The sequence below is a fragment of the Prionailurus viverrinus genome, chromosome C1 (genome assembly GCF_022837055.1).
Source record: "Prionailurus viverrinus isolate Anna chromosome C1, UM_Priviv_1.0, whole genome shotgun sequence".
Classification (NCBI taxonomy): domain Eukaryota; kingdom Metazoa; phylum Chordata; class Mammalia; order Carnivora; family Felidae; genus Prionailurus; species Prionailurus viverrinus.
Genome location: NC_062568.1, coordinates 38,971,194 through 38,988,795, shown reverse-complemented (window position 1 = coordinate 38,988,795; position 17,602 = coordinate 38,971,194). Strand labels below are relative to the sequence as shown.

Below are 17,602 nucleotides of genomic sequence, written 5' to 3'. Positions count from 1 at the left end.
AGTATAACAACAAGATTTCATTTTTTGATAAAATAGGTATGGCTGATTTTCCCTGAAAGGTGATAAAGTTTGAATGAGTTAGAGGAAGGGTGAGGATTAATAAAATACTCTGGCTTGAAGGCCCGGGGACAGGAAGGAGCACTTTGAAGATGGTAAAAGAAAGCAAAAATGATGGGAGAAGAGTGAGGCAAGGTGTGAATGGAGATTGGCCCTGGATGAGTATAAGACATAAGACCACATGATGTAGGATAGCCCTTCTTGTCTCTCAATGTACACTACAGCTGTTAGTGTGTCTTAATTTTATTAACTTTTAAAAATTATTTTTCACATAGACTCCACGCTGGGTGTGGAGCCCAACATGGGGCTTGAACTCATGATCCTGAAATCAAGACCTGAGTTGAGATCAGGTCTCAAACACTTAACCCACTCAATCACCCAGGTGCCCCAAGTGTGTCCTAAGGCACAATCTTGGAGATTGGCTTAAACACCTGCATTTTTAGTAAGCACCTTGGGTGTTTCTGCTGTAGATGGTCCTCTGAACACAGTTTGGGAAATATTTATGTAGGGTCTTACATGCCACATTAAGAGTTTTGTACTATTCAAAGTGTATTTGGCTTGTATAAGAAGGGGAATGACGTGATTTGGTTTTAAAACTGTTCTATGGGGAATGAATTAGAGGAAGACAAAAGTTGAAGTTTTAGGGCTGAGGTGAGATGTGATGGTAGCTTAGAATAGGGAAATAGATGTGAGAAAGGTAGGTATGAGATGTGTTTAGGAGATGAAATTGGCAGCACTTGGTGATAGTATTTGGTGGGTGAAAAGAATGACCTGTTAAGTGGACAGTCAGGTTTTAGTATTAGCAATAGGACAGATGGTGCTACATTATTGAGATGGAGAACGCTGGAGAAGCAAATCTTGGGAATACAGGGAAAGATTAATTTTGGTTGTTGTACCAATTAAGGGGTCTTTTGACTATAGCTATCAAGAGGATGATTAATAGAGGTCTCAATGAATAGGGCTATCTTTGTATTATAATAAGTCTGGGGGTAGGCAATCCAGGATGTGTGCCATCAGTAAGATACACTTCTGCTCCAACCAGCTTTCGTTTGTTGGGGTTAGACATCATGACTATCACCATGTAGTTGAAAAGTGTTCCACCTTTAGCCTCACATGTATGGTCAAAGTGGTAGAAGAAAAGAGTGATACCTAAATCAGGTAGGAGAAGTTTCCTAGAAACTCATCTGACACTCGCTGGCCAGACTACCTACAAGGGATTCTAGGAAAGAATTTTCAGTTGGCACATTGCTACCTCCAACAAGTAGAGATTCTGTTAGTCTAGATGGAATAGGAAATCGATCTTAGGTAAGCAGTTGGCAGTTGTGAGAAAGCTAACTTCTGTTTGACATATTTTTATTTCTGAGATATCCAAGTAGTGACAAGTGTCAGATACAGGCCGAAAACTTAGGAGAGTGGTTTGAATTGGAGATACAATTTCGTGAGTTGTTAGCATGGTGAGAGTAGGTTTGAAGCTGTAAGTTGTGTGAGATTGCTCCAGTAGACCGTGCAGAATGAGAAGGAACCTCAAGGAACTCCCACTTTCAAAGTAGGATAAGGGTGCCTGGGTGGCTCAGTCAGTTGAGCATCCAGCTTTGGCTCACGGCGTCATGAGTTATGGCCCAACGTTGGGCTTGTTGCTTTCAGCACAGCCTGCTTCGGATCATCTGTCTCCCTCTTTCTCTGTCCCTTCCCCACTTGTGTTCTCTCTCTCAAAAATAAACATTTTTTAAAAATGAAGTAACAGATACTCAAAATTTAACGTTAAAAATAAAAAGTAGGATAGAACAGTAGGTTTCCCACTGGGGAAAAATGTCCCATTAGGAGAAAATCCAGCATACCATAATAGAAGTCCAGGAGAGAAAGTATTGCAAGAAATTTGGAAGAGTCAACCGTACAAAACAGATAAGCATTAAATAAGATGAAGGTGTCCATTTACATAATGTCTTTCCTACTTTTGGTGCTAAAATGTCTTTTTATTTAGTAAATGATGTTAGTAGATAGTAGTCTTTATTGTTTGTGCTCAGAAAATAAGAAATGGGTGGCCCATATTGGTAATCTCCTCTCCACTATTAAGAAAATTTTCTTGGCTTTGAGATTTGAAGGCTGGGGAACTACTGGAGTAGAGCAGGGTTGGCTGCTGATAGAAAAGACCCAGTAAAGAAGGAGAGCTTAAAATAGATACAAGAAAGAGGAAACGGACAACAAAGTGATGTCTCTGGAAAGAGATGGAGCTCTCGGCATCAGCGGAGGATTTAGGTATGGTAGGAGGAAGAGTATCTCCTTCAATAAAATAGGACATTGAGAGGCAGGCAGGTAGGTAGGTATGCAGTAGGTAGGTATGGTAGCGAGAAGTTGAGGAAGTTTCTGCCCATTGGCTTCCATTTTCCTGAAGTGGATGAAAGGCTTTATGCTGAGAATAAGTTGTGGAGTTGGAGGGAGGCTGTGCGGTTTCAGGGCACAGAGAAGATAGGAAATGTTTATTCTTGGAAGGTGGGGCAGAGCTGAAGGAAATAAAGCAGTAGTTGTCACAATACTATTGAGGTTGGTACCATGGGTTTGCAGGGATGCTGATCTGCTCTGTTGCCACCCGCCCGCCCCCCCCCCCCCCCATTATCCTGTGGCTGCATTCCAAATTTAGGTTCAGGAGCTGCAGAAGATCAGGCAAGGGATTTTAGAGCATTTACCGGATAGTGATTTTAAAAGTAGGCTTTGGAATCTACTTTATACGCTCCCTACATAGAAGACATGAATGTAGGCTTTTCTCCTTTTAGAATTTGATTCTACTTAAAGAATTTTCAACTAATGTAACTTACACTAACAGGTGAGTGCTGTATATAATTTTGCCATGTCCATTCTCCTTCCTTCATATAAAATATTACCGATAATAATTATGAATGTTAAAATACAGATACATGCTAAGCAGTCTCATGATAAGGCCCTGAGAATGGTGATGGAGTGATTTTTTTTTTGGCCTAATTATATATATTTTTTTCATATAGTCTTGCATTATTTTTGAGGGTCTTAAAAATATCCTGTTCTCCAGAAGCTCCTTGTATTATGTGCTAGAGGAGCCTGTTATCATAATTTGATATTACAATGCCTATGAAAGTCCTTTGAAAATTGAAAACACTAGAGAAACATATTGTTATTGTGCTTGTTCTGTGTGTTATCCATAAAGCTCGCATGTCACACTTCCCGCAATAGAACTGTAAAATAGACATTGAAGAATGGAGAAGATTAAGTATGGCTCTCTGGAGACCAACAAAAACGAGAAATTTCTAAAATCAAAGCAGTCAATAAGAATGTATTGTGGTTGGAATGAATATTCATGTCCCTGTGCCTTGCTTTGTTGTAGTAGCAATATTTAGGACATACGAAGGAGAGCTGGATCCTTTAAATTGAAAACATAATTCTGGGTTTATTGCTGCCAAATCTTTGTTTTGTTTTTTGGCAAAAAGAGAGCCCCATCTCTTTTCAGGGACCTTGTGTATATTTATTTTTAAATTTATACCAGACAGTGTGAGAATCTTTTGATTGTAGTTGCCCTGATCCTTTTTTTTTTTTTAAAGTATTATGTACAAAGATTTGGTGACCAGTTTCTTTTCTTCCTGTCTTATTCTTTGCTTTTAGTTTCTTTGACTTTTTGGGGTTTTACATACTTGTTTTTTTAGTTCATAATTATAAATGAACGTGACACTTCATCATCCCAGAAGTGTGGCACTTTGTCCTGTATTTGAACACACTAATGTAATGTTAACTAATCTTCATGGAGTTTTACAAATATTTGTATAAGAGAGAAAGAGAACCGGGAAGAAAGTGAATATGAAACTTTGATACTTGTCTGTGCAGTACAAATACTCTTAGGTTTGCCACATGAAAAATGCACTTCTGTTCAAAGAAAGCTGCCTTTGTCCCTGCTCGTTTTGATTTTTATCCTCTTTTGTTGCTGACTTGTTAATTAGGATTGCTCTTTGTCATGCCATGCAAAGATAGGTTGTTAGCTGCTTTTATGCTTGGATATAAAAGGAGGGTTGCTCATTGGCTCATTGGTATCTTTTTAGGCCATTCATTGGCATTTACCAGACTATCATGAGCCACTGAGATAAGAAGTTATTTGCTGCAAATTCTGTAGCAATAATATATTTGCTGTATTCACATTAACCCAAAACTCATACTTCACTTTTAGATACTTCAAAGCAAAGAATGAAGATATCTTTAACTTTTTTTCTGTTTGTGGCATTGATATGCCAAATTGAATATTTATTTGATCCTCTGTTTTCTTTTCAATTAACAACAAAATACCTTTCGGTTAGTTTGGTTAGCACCTCAACAGAAAATTAGTATCTCTGATTTCCCCGTGAATTTTCCCATAGTTGCCCTTTTCTGATTTTAGTCTTGGTATTGTATTGGTGAGGAAATCTCATCTCATGTTTTGTCACGAAATCTCTTGGCCCAGGAGGTCCCTTGTAGTGGTAGACAGCACAAATCCCAGCGTCAGGCTGCTCGTGAGCTCTCACTCTGCTACTTGCCAGCATTATTACTTTGCTCAAGTTAATTTAAATGCATTAGCCTTCAGTTTCTTAATCCTTTGAGTAATAATAGCATAATAATGCGTAGAACATTTAGCTCAGTCCAGAGAGAGTAGGTGCTTCATATTAGCTATTTTTCCCTAACTAGTGTATAATCTGAATTTTTATCTTCACGGGTTGTCAGATTTCTTTGATAGAATCGTGACTTAGTTTAAGAGTAAGTAAAAATATTTCAGATTAATCTGTTCATTGGGAAGTTTTGAAAATGGTATGCTTAGGACAGTTTGTTTATTCATTAGTCAAGAGCAGAATACAATATTTGGAGCTGCCATTTTGAGGTTATATTTTGTAAGTGAAATTTCTGTGCTCTTCTTTAGAGTAAAATTTACTGTTCAATTTATTCCTCTCTATTAAAATTACTGTATGAGAACCTAACCTCCTGCATTTGTGTAAAAATTTGGAAATGTCATGAGATTGCTGAACTGTTATTCCGTTAAAGGATTTTCTCTAATCCTCTGATCGTGTCAGTTTGGATTAATTCTGTCTGTATATAGTAGATTAATATTTGTGTCTGAATAAGTCAGTGGAAAAGCTTAGGAACATGTAGCCTCATACTCATGCTCGACTTTCTAATCATAAAAGTAGTATAATTTTGTTTTACATGTCCATATGATATTAAATAAGCTCACGTTAAATATTTATATGAATATTAAATAAGGGAAAGAGGAAATGTTTTCACATACACATTGTGCAGGTTTATATCTCTACCCTTGTTGGCAAGCGATTAGTTTACATTTGCTGACAACTTAAAATTTGTCTTAGCTATACTATAATAGGTTTGTATTTCTTAATAACCTGCCCTTAAGAAAAATATTTATGAAAGAAGGCCTCAAACTTCTTTTCATTTAAAGGCTCTTAAAGGCCAAGTTGGCGTGAAGCTTTTAAAACAAAACTGGATCTGGAATGATGATGGTTTATTTAACAGACGAAGAAGAGTATCTGTTCCACAGCAACAGATACTTCAGTGAGCTGGAAATGAGAGAGCAGCTTACGTCAAACTGGAAGTGGTGGGAACACAAGGATGGCTTTTCAGTTACCTGCTCTTTTTCATTAAAGTCTTTCCTAACCAAAGGGCTGAATTAGTCTTTGTATTTAAGCAGAAACTAATGATGAAAAACAAGGGAAACTACAGTGTTGCAGTTGGTAGCAGAGTTGGAAATAAAATACCTGGAGTAAAGTGTAAAGCTAATGAGTCAATCCTCTCTCTCCCTGTCTCTTTGTCTCTCTTCTCTGCTTCTTCCCTTCCCCCCTCCCCTCTTTCCTTCTAATATTTAGCAAAGGACCTTTATGGATTAGAGCTAAATTGCTATTTAATCCTTTGGTTTCCTTCTGTCCTTTGGATAACAGTCTGAGGTCTATTAAGGACTCACATCACCGTGGTCTAGTTGTACAGAATTGAGAATGTAGCCCAGCTACATTACTAATTCAAATGCTGTATGAGCTTGAGCCAAGGCCCTTAACCTCAACGGTAGTAATAAGTAAAAAAATCTATAATTATATTTTACAGCCAGCCTTTCAGGAATGTTTAAAAACAATTACAGCTTTTCAAAATGTTGACTTTTTCAAGGTCGCGCAGTATATAAGTGCAAAGTGATATGATCATGTAATTCTAATTGCTACTGGTACAGAATTAAGACATTTGAGACGAGACAAAAGTCACATAATTCAACTCTTAAACAGGCTTAAAATGAATAGAATGATAGGATTGGAGGTTTGGGAATGTCTTGTTTTAGACTTGTAAAATTGACAGAATCTCTAACTGCTTCTAGCTGTTTTGGAAAAAAAAAGAAATGCTATTTGGCTATGCCAAGCATGCTAGTGTTAAATGACCTCATGTGAACTGTAACATTTTTGTCCTACTGTTGTCATGACTTTGTATAAATAAACTAAGATAAGGTTGTCTGGTTCTGGGAGGTTCTGACACAGAGATTTGATAAGGAAAATGTAGTAGAACTGGAAAAGGTGCAGTATGAAGGGAAAACTGGATGACATTTAATTTGTCAAGGTTTAGTGGCTCCATGCCCCGGTGAAGTTTCTCTTTCCTATGGGGAGGCATACATTAAACTCTGGAGCCCTTCCTTTCTGTAGGCCCCTGTTGAACTATGTATGCTCTGCTTCTTTGTACTGAGGAATAATGCATCAAACCAATGACTCTGTCTCAGCAGTTACTGTTAAGTCATTGCTTTCTAGACTGGCCTTCTTGGTATCAAGGTATTTTAAAAGTAACATAACTCAAGTATCCATTGGGGAATTAGGAGAACGAGACTTGATCAATGGTTAGCACACCCACATCCATTGAAAGAGCTGGCTTGGGTTGCATGAGTCATCATCTAATAGGGTGTCCTCCTCCTTCAGTCTGGTTTACAATGCTAGTCATCCCAGAGGGTGTGACAAGATAGCTGGGAATATTTGTGGCACTCTCTTAACAAGACCAGGGACTGGACTGTCCCTAAATGAAATAACACTCCCATCTGCTGTCTGAAAACTGTTAAACTTCCATTTTCTTTCTTGGCATTCTACCCATAGCTCATTTCGTGATTTATGCAAACCTTAAAAATATATGTGACTATTTGCTGGAGTAAATGTGGCTTTAATTTTAAATGGTGCCTGTGCCTGTGTTTTTCTGTCTTGGAGTGAATGGCACTCATTTTGTGATCAAGCTCATTCCTGTCTTGATCAGGGACTTGTACTAAATCAGCCCTGCGAGTAGCCTTTGTTTTCACGGGAAGAATACTAAACTCCATGTTATTCTTTAATAATTGTTTTAACGCAAGCTAGTATTCCCTCCCCCCCTGCCCCCAGCCGATAAGTCACAAAGCCTCTGTACATTACAGTGTTCTGATTTATTCTCATTTTATGTTTCTCTCTCTGAGCTGAAACATGCTTATGAATAAAGTATTCTTATACTCTCAATGAACTGATTATATTCTAAAATTAGCCTTTCTTGGGACTTATTAGGAGTCGTAGAACTTCGGAAATACTGAATAATTGATACGTACAATATATAATAAAATCCCTTCAAACTAGCTTGGTCTAAATTCAGAATTTAAACAGGATTTAGTGCATGCATGCAATCACTGGAATAAACATCAAGGATATATTGCTCAGAAGGACTAATATACCTTAAAGAATAAGAACTATGGGTGGTTAATATATCAGTGGTGTGCACGTCAAAATTCTGGATTTCTCTTGAATAGTAAAGAGGAGATAACATACATAAGTAAATATATAATGTGTGATAGTGCTGCAATGAGGCAAATGTAGGAGAAAGAGATGATTTCTGACCGGAGATTGTGAGGTAGGGCTCAGGAAGAGGAGCTAAGAATGAACACTGTAATGAAAAATGGGTGGAGAAAAGATGATTTCAGGCAATAAAAAGTATGTACTGTGGCTTAGTAGGAGCGAAAGGTACATTAAGGGTCGTAGAGGAAGATACGGTATCTGATGACTCCTTGGCATATGCTGTCACAAACACTATGTAGGCAACTGGCAACAAGTCACATGGAATGCTGGATGAGATGCCTGGGGAAGTGTGGTAGCAAAGAAGGGGCTTTCAAAGGCTTTCAAGCTGGCCCTTGAGGGAAGGGAAGGATTTGATTAGGAATCTTAGGTGTTCCCAAAAGGAGAAAAAGGAGTATAGACAGATAAAAACAAGAGTAGTACTAAGACCAGTTTTGTTGTGTTGAGGTGGAAAGAGAAAAATGAGTTAGCCAGAGTGAAGATTCTTGAATGCAAGGCTAAAGAATTTAAACTTTATCAAGATTGATTTGGGAACTTTTTGACACTCTCTTGCTGAGAAACCTTTAACTGATCAGAGCAGTATTTTGAGATGGGTAGAAATATGTGGGAAAGTTCTGGCAGGTGGAAGAACTAGAAGCAGAGGCAGCAGTTAGGAGGACTGAATAAATTTAGTAATGATATTTGAGGTAAAAGTTAAGGGAGGCAGAAGAATTAAAAATGATTATAATTTAATCCCCCAAGTGATGGTAACAAATTGAATATGTTTGATGTTTTGGGAGAGAATATTGATTTAGCCAGTAAATGGATTCTTTTCATTGCAGTATAACTGATGTATAATGTTGTGGAAGTCTAAGGTGTACAGTGTGTTGATTTGAGTCAACACGTATTTAATGAGCACCAATTATGTGTTGTAGGCACTGGGGTATAGTGGGGTAAAGATTAGGTCTCTGCCCCCATGGAGCTTACATTTAATGGGCGAAAGAGACAACAAACAAGTTTAAATATATATGTGTGTGTGTGTGTGTGTGTGTGTACACACATATATATAGAGATCAGATATATAATGTCAAAAATATAGTTACATATATTTGATTATATGTATAGATATAGATAGATACATAGATAATGTCAATGATAAGTGCTCTGAAGAGAAAAAGCAAGGTTAGGGATAAGGGATGATGAAAAAGAGGGCAGTGTTTTAGAATCCGTGAGGTAACATTTGAGTAGAGACCTAAATGAAATGAAGGCGGGAGCCTCCTCACTCTCTGGGGAAGGGGCATCCCCAGCAGCACAGCAAGGGTAGCCCCCAGACCAGCAAGGAGACCGCCTGGCTGGTGGAGAACTGCACAGGGCAGAGTGATCGGGAATGAGAAGAACAATGTAACTGGGGAGTAGGGCATTTGGTGTCCTGAAAGCCATGGGAAGAGTTTGAATTTTTTTAGGTATGATGGAAAGTCACTGGGAGTGCTGTTATGATCTGTGTTTTCAAAAGATCCCTGTAGCAGCAGAGTCAGACGAGGGGAATGAATAGTTAGGAGGCTATGGCAGGCCTCCAGGTGAGATAAGGTGGTGGTTCAGAGCCAAGGACGATATAAGGGAGGTGGTGAGAAGTGATGGGATTCCATATATATTTTGTTTCCTTCCACGTATATTTTGGAGGTAGAGCAAATGTGTTGATGAACTAGATGTGGGTTATGAGAAATAGACTCAAGGAATATTGCCAGGGTCTATATGGTGGGTTTGTGTGAATTAGTTCTGCCTTTGCATAAGCAGACCCTCTCAGCACATTTCTATGAAGAAGGCTCCCTTCCTCCCATCAGATGTACTTGGGTGCTGGACACCACAGCTCAGTGAGAGGAGCTCAGGCTGGGCACCTGGGTCAGGCATCCTTGAGGAGGGGTCAACCTGTGCGGTCAAATGCAGCATGCTAACTCAGCTTTTGGCCTGAGCAACTGGGTGACTGGTAGTGTCATCCCCAAATGAGGGAGACCAGAAGAGGAGCTAACTGGGATTGGGGGTGGAAATCAAGTTCTATTTTGTGTGTAAGTCTCAGATGCCTGTTAAACATCCTAGAGGCAATGTCAAGTGGGCAGATGGAGATGGACTCTTGGTGGGGAGCCATCAGAGCCGTAGGGAGGTTTGCTATTTCTGAGTTTGAAATGGCTGTGTGACAAGCAAGTGGAGCTGTTGAGTTAAGGCTTAGGAACAAAGATTTAGATTAAAGACGTAGATTGGGAAATCATTCTGGCAAAAGGAATGTATGAGACCTTTGAGGAAAATTAGAGTTAAAAAAAAAAAATGGAGACTGCCTTTGGCGTATTATTCGGTAGTGGAAAGTGGGAGATAACTGTATAAAAGCAAACCAGAGGAAGATCTTGGTAATCAACACTGTGTAAAGACAAGGAGTAAGAGGACAAGGGCTTGTTGGGAAGGTCATCAAGAAGCAGGGCTTCAGAAGGTCACTGGAGCTTTTGACAGTACAGGTAATAGTGGGTGTGGAGGCAATTGGCAGGGAATTAATAATACAAACTACTTTCAGAAAATACGCACTGAAAGGAGGTAACAGTAGGGTTATATGTTGGTTTTTCAAAACAGGCTGAAGTTGTGTCTGTATTAAGGCAAATATCAGGGTACCAGTGAAGGAGGGAAAGGTTGAAGGTACTAGAAACAAAAAGGATAAATGAGGGAGCAAGGTTAGGGAATCTGGAGGATATACGTTTAAAGGAATAGGTAAAGAAGTTAGTCTCAGAAATGAGAAAGGATAGATCTGTTTTGCTTTGAGGTTTGGAGAGAAGGAAGGGAAAATGGGTATCAGATGTTTTGCATAAGAGAGGAAGGAGAAGTGAGGACAGTTGGTTCTCCTAGTAAATCTGTGGTCAGGGTCATCTGTTTTAGGGGGCACCACTGGTATTAAAGGCCTGAAGAAAGTGGGGATGGGAATCAATAAGAAAAAAAATTGTCAAGCAATGATGAGAGACCAGCTGGAAACAGGAATAATTTCTAATAGCTCATCAGTATTTTTTCTGTGGGCACAAGAGCATAGGGGAATTGAGAATTTCAGAGAAAGAAAGAGAGATGTTGTATGGAAACTAATTTGACAATAAATTTCATATTTTAAAAAAGAGAAAGAAAAGAGAAAGCAAAAAAAGGAAGGAAGAAAGAAAGAAAGCAAGAAAGAAAGAGAAAAGTAAAGAGAAAAGAAAAGAAAAAAATTAAGGGCACTTAGAACCGTGGTTTGTAACCCAGAAGAGTGCCTATCAAAACTACCTGGGGACATTTTTCAAAAAGCTGTTTTTCCTGAAATGTATCAAATTGAGGTGTGGGAATAGGACAATTACATGGGAGGGGAGATGCTTATATGTATTTTTAGAACATTCTGTGTGATTCTGTTAAGCTTTCCCCTCCACCTCCAGTGAGAAAAGTGTTGTGGATTTAGGATTAGCAGGAGATTAACTACAGAGTGCAGGCTGGGCGGGAGTAGTGAAGGGTGGCTGCAAGGGAAGCAAATGGACTGAAGGAATTAGAGTAAGGTTTTCTGGAGTAATGTCAACAACAATAGTAAAATTTGGGGAGTGTGCTTAGCTAGTTAGGTTCCTGTACTGCAGAACTTTACAGAGACTTCATATGCCCATGAATCTCTAAGAATGGGATTTTAATCTTTTAAGAAAATACCTGACTACAGGACCCTCCCCCGCCCCTGTTTTAATGGAGCATTTGTGGACAACTTCTACAGAGCGCATTGTGAACATGCTGACCTAGAGAGGTCCAGCGATGGCTAGTTCCAGATTGATTTAAAAGGAAAGCCCTGGGGAAAGAGAAGCCGTTGTGGAAAGGGGGAATGTCCAGGTTAAGCTATTGAAAGCACAGCTCCCAGGCCTATGGCTTTGTTGGTGGATAGCTGGGTTACTATCTATCCTTCCATTTAAACTCCTGTTTTCTACCGCTGAGTCCAGTGTCCTTTGGAAGTTGCAAAAGACAAAAGTCGGAATTCATGAAGTATTTACATGCGTTATTCAATAGTTTCTCAAAAACAGGTTTGGATAAAGTCTCTATGAAAGCAAACCAAAATCTAAGGACCTTTTAGGATATCTAGCCTTTTCCTTAACTTTGAGGACAAACAAGTGGATAGCTGTCAAAAGATACACTTTGAAGTCTTGGAGCACTCACTAGCAGTAACTTAAAATCGGGGGAGTTTACCCACTTTTTGAGGAGAGGCAGTGTCCTAGGCTCTGAGAATGCCCCCAGTTTATACTACCTGGGCATTGGACGGACAACTGTTTTTCCAGTGTAGTATAGTCTGTGAGTTTAAGGTGATTAATACTGAATGTTGTCGCATAAGATTTCCAAAGACAGTGATTGGTGATTGGTGAGGACAGTGATTGCTGGCAGGGATTGGGTGTTTATATTACGTGATTTAGTTTCTAACAAAGATGTGATGTGAATCTTACGAGTATACAAGTCCACTCAAAATACTGAGACAAACCAAATTAGAAACGTTCTGAATAGTTTTCATTTGCCCTGTGTGTGTTTCACAGGTTCCAAGTTCCCACGTCTGTGCCAATATCATTCCGTTCCTTCCTTCACATAGCTTATCTTTATTGATGAGTTTTCACTCCTAATCCTCTATTTCAATAAAAAAAAATCATACATGGGTATTCTGTTTGGCTATAGATGTGTACTTATGATAACTGCGTGTGACCCAGCTGAAGTGTTCAGAGCACATGGAAGTCACTTACTGGTGACAGGAATACATTCTATATGTTTATTTTCCCCTGTGGATGCCTGAACTTTCTTTTCTTCACAGGTGAAGTCAGTGATAAACCTTTTGTTCGCTGCATATACTGGAGATGTATCTGCACTTCGAAGGTATGTTAACATGGTGGCATATGGCTTAGCGTCCGGTTTACAGAGGTTTATAAAGTTGCTTCCGGGCAAATGGCCATTTTAAGGCCAAAGTCTCATTTCCATTTCTCTCTAAGGAAAATGACCCAAACAAATTTATGTTAAATCCCCATCTCCAATGACTTAGACTTCCTGTGTAGTCTTGTCCTTTTCTACCTCCTGAAGAGCCCAGACCTCTTTTCTCCCAAGTGGAGACTGTTCAACAAATCTGGCTAATTAATGTAGTGTTTCATTGGAGTTGAATAATGCTGTCTCAGTCCCCATTTACCTTCCCTTTCCCATCTTTGGAGGTGAAGGGGGAGTGAAGATAGGGGCATTTAGTGCTCTGCGGATCACCGGGGTTAGAAAGGTTGCATAGGACTGTGTACTTTACATAAGATCTCTTGTATAGAGTTGCAACTGAATTTTAACATGGAAAAATATCTGTGCTTTTTCTACCTTTGTCTAAAAGTCAGATTATACATCTATCAACAGTACTTTATTACAAACTTCAGAGTTGCTAAGAGAATAGATCTTAAGTGTTCTCACCACACACAAAAAAATTATGTGATGTTGTAGGGAGGGTTAGCTAACACTACTGTGGTAATCATATTGCAGTATATAAATGTATCAAACCCAACACGTCGTACCTCAAACTTACATAATGTTCTATGTCAATTGTTTCTAAAAAAGTGTACTTTAAAAATTAAATCGAAGTCTGTTTAGTATTTGTAAACTATAGTGTAAAATGTTTAAATAGTGAAAGCATTTAACTTCAGTAATAAGTGTTCGTTTCTTGCCCTTCTGAGGCACAAACTTTAGTATGCCACTGTTCTTTGAACAATAATGTAATGAAGCTGAATTCTGTGAGAAATGAACATTTCCCTGTATCCAAAAAGAGAGGAAGTGGCATTTGCCCCAGAGGCCCTCACATCCCCATCAGTGAGCCTGATAGAGGACAGCATCTGTGACACAAGACCTTAGATGGAACTGATGGGGTAAATGTTACAGGTGTGAATTAAATTTTATATGTAACGAATAGCCGTTCTTACACATTTTCAGATTTGCTCTATCAGCCATGGACATGGAACAGCGAGACTATGACTCTAGAACAGCACTGCATGTAGCTGCTGCAGAGGGTAATCTATGAACCATTCATCTTTTTTTCCAGATGTAGTTTCTACTCAATACTAAAATCTACCTGTTTTGTTTTGTAGGTCATGTTGAAGTTGTTAAATTTTTGCTGGAGGCATGCAAAGTAAATCCTTTCCCCAAGGACAGGTGAGAACTTATGTCGTCCCCTTCTAACTTATAAATGGCAAGTCAGTGTTTTATTACAATCCAGGGCTATAACATATGAGTGAAGGTGTTCTTATTAAATCCACCATGTATATATTGGAGACATTCTTGAACTCGCAATGGTGCCTTACAAAGGCAACAAACAAAACCTTGTTTCTGCTAGGGTGATCATTCTCCCTCCGTATCCTATTTCTCATATAAGGATAGTCTCTTATTTAGAATTTTTCAGATTAGTCTGTCAGTCAGTACACTGTATGAAGAAAACAATACTTTATGTTTGGAAAGAGAAAATAGGAATTTTGTCCTTGTGGGGCTTCTAACTACACAGGGTAGACAAGATGAACATTTACAGGAACATATTAAAAATGTGCAAGAAAACTACTGTCACAGAATGCTAAAATGAATATATTGGGGTTTCTTGAAATTCCTAGATTTGTTTGGTGTCAGTTTAAAAAGGCTATGTGGAGTTGAATTTTAATCGGTGCTTTGGGGAAGAGATGTGACTTGAAGGCACGGAAAGAAGAGAAGGGCACGCTATCTTCAGTGGGAGAGATCTGCCTGGAATACATTTTGCTCCTCTCCTCTCTCTCCTGATCCACATGGCAAACTTCCATTCATCTTGAAGTAAATGCTGTCCACAACACGGACAGTGATGGAGGCTTGAGAGTGCAGCTTATATATGTATATATATACATGTATATATATACATACATACGTATATATACATGCGTATATATATATACACATGCGTATATATATATATATACGCATGTGTATATATATACACGTGTGTGTATACATATATACTTCAACTCTGTGCTCATATACTTGCATGTTATGTAGCTGGATGAGCCAGTAATGAGAATATAGGTTTAGAAGAATTGAAGGAAAAAATACTTGATAGAGAGGTTTGTTAGGTATGATTAGGAGTTTTGATTGGATATCTGAGGGTTGTATTAGTAAGTCTGGAGCAAGCTGATTATACTCTAGCTGTTAGATCTTTACTATTTTTTAAATTAGAAGTTTGGGTTTTATTCAAGCTGGTTGCAAGAAATGCAGAAGAGTTAGGATGTGTCTGAAAATTGTTAGCAGTTTTCTAAGTATGGTAACACTTGGGTTATCTAATCGTGACCTTTGTTGGCAATATTCTAAAACCTCATGTCAGGGGGGGCAATCCTCCCTTTTATCCCCAAATGTAATACTAGCTCTTTCTAGAGCAAGAAATTGAAGAGTGTGTTTCCCTTACCCAAACTTGTGCCCTGTGTTTATAATCCCAACTAAAACACTATTTAACACAGGCTGGAAACATTTACTGTGCTTTATAAGGATTAAGACATTTTGTTTTTGGTTTTGTTGTTGTTGTTGTTGTTGTTGTTGTTTTGGGTTTTTTTTGCCTTAAATTGGCCTTTAGGAATGTGCTTTGTATGAAACGTTTTGGTTTTTGCTTTAAATTGGCTTCTAGGAATGTGGAAGTAGAAGTACCCATCTGATGGGAGAAGTTAGCTAAATAACTAACTTGGTAACTGGGTATTCAGCTATTCTAGAATATAAGCCAAACCAAGACAACTCCTTTCTCTATTTTGTAGAATCTGTGTCACCTCAAATTGTAAAATAGGCTTGAGTGAATTTGGTGATGTTCTTTAAGTTGACAATTTGTATTATTTCATGGAAGAAGAGTTGTCAAAAAGGTAACTTGCAGTTAACGTTCCACTTTCTCAGGAAGACAGGTAATTATATGTCGTACATCACTGGAAAGTCCCCCCACCTCCCAGTGTAAGGCCACGGACTCCCTAAATTAATGAAGGCCAATATGGAAAAGGAGCTGGTTTTTGAGAAACATACAGATACATGTAAAAGATGACTTACCTGATTTAAAAAATGAAGATTACCCAATTTTATCCAAGAATATTTTTTGAGACTGTTTAAAAAACCTTTCAGTTCCATATTGTGACCCCATAAAAATGGGGGTAAAAGGTTAAAGACAGAGACGGAAAGGAAAGGAGAAACGGAAAGAAGAAAAACCAGAAGCTGATGAGAATAGACCATGAAAAAATGGAGTCAGAGCGTCTGGTAGCCATGGACAAGTGACATAAGTGGAGAGAGAGGCTTCATAGTTTGTGAAGTATTAGGGGACGGATTCTCACACTCTCATTTACTTGGGTTGCGAGTTTCATAGTATCATCTCCTCTCTCAAAAGGCTGATCAGCTGATTGATTGCTGCTGGCAACCCTTCGTTTCTCTCCTCTTCAGTCTTCATCTCTGTCACTCTGAAGAGCACGCACCAGAGACACACTTATAGTGGAAAGGGTAGTTATTTTTCTGGTTGCGTAGTGGTCCATTTGAGCCCCTCAGATGCCCATCCTTACCAGAGATGATGAAAATGTCAGTTCCTCTGGGGCCGATCTTGCTCCTCCAGTGTATGTTTGGGGCCTAATGAGGTCAGAGTTCTTTCCAGACTTCTGAGATTTATCGTGATTTTTGAATTGTCAGGAACACAAATTTTCTATCAAAGGATAGGGTGATGGATGTTATATACCTGAATTTTCCTTGAAGGTTTTATTTAAAGGGAGAGCCTTTGGGGTTTTTATGAAATTGAAAACCAGGAATCCCAGAGGAGTCTATTGTATCTGTCAACACGAGAACTTCCCCTCCCACAGCACTTAGATATGTAAACAAGATCCATCTGTAGGAGATCGTTTTCTCTTCCTCCCCATTTCTCAAGTTGCCTGTAGGACCACTTTTTGAATGATGAGCCCCTTTCTGTTTTTCTTCAATTAATTTTTACTTGTAACGTTGCTAAAATGGCTAAAGTTGAATGGCTCTTAGATCTGCACTTAGTATGTAAGGATGCTGAATTATCACCTTTGTCCAGGAATTATCTAATGACCCAGTGCACGTTCTGCTACTTATTTAGGTGGAATAACACTCCCATGGATGAAGCGTTGCACTTCGGACACCACGATGTATTTAAGATCCTCCAGGAATACCAAGTGCAGTACACGCCTCAAGGAGATTCCGACAACGGAAAAGAAAATCAAACGGTCCATAAGAATTTGGATGGATTGCTTTAAAGGTCTTAAGCCCAAAATATAAATCACTTACCTATTTAATTGTGGAAAATGATTATGAAGAACATGTGTATTTCTATCTGGTAGTGATGTCTATTTTACAACATTTGTCATTTCAGTGTTACTGGAGTTTTCTTCACTGTACACACAGGACAAATCTGATCTCTTTGGGAAAAAATAGAAATAAAACAATCTCCCTCCATAATGTGAGCAATATTTACCTCGTGCATTGTATAATTTGATGTAAAAGAAATAGTTACCAATGCTAGCTTAACTGTGTGGTGGTCTTCATGATATATTTATGTGTGTTTTGTGAATTTTTCAATTTGTATGATGAACTTAGGCATTTATAAATTAAGTTTTGTTGTGCAGTCTGTCCAAACAGGTCAAGGCTGCCTTTAGAAGCAAAAGAGTGTGATTTTCAGGACTTCAAATGTAGAGTTAGAGCGTCTGAACAACTATCTGCAC

The 17,602-nt window shown here is 38.6% G+C and overlaps 1 protein-coding gene across 1 annotated transcript in view; it reads left to right on the top strand.

The window, feature by feature from the left end:
- The window catches only part of GLS (glutaminase), an 82,837-nt gene extending 65,487 nt beyond the window's left edge, over nt 1-17,350 (top strand). The window contains exons 15-18 of the mRNA XM_047872528.1: nt 12,691-12,752; nt 13,830-13,906; nt 13,985-14,048; nt 16,981-17,350. Coding sequence (XP_047728484.1) covers nt 12,691-12,752; nt 13,830-13,906; nt 13,985-14,048; nt 16,981-17,137 — 360 coding nt within the window. The 3' untranslated portion in view covers nt 17,138-17,350. The remainder of the gene's footprint in view (nt 1-12,690; nt 12,753-13,829; nt 13,907-13,984; nt 14,049-16,980) is intronic.
- The last annotated feature ends 252 nt before the right edge of the window (nt 17,351-17,602 follow it).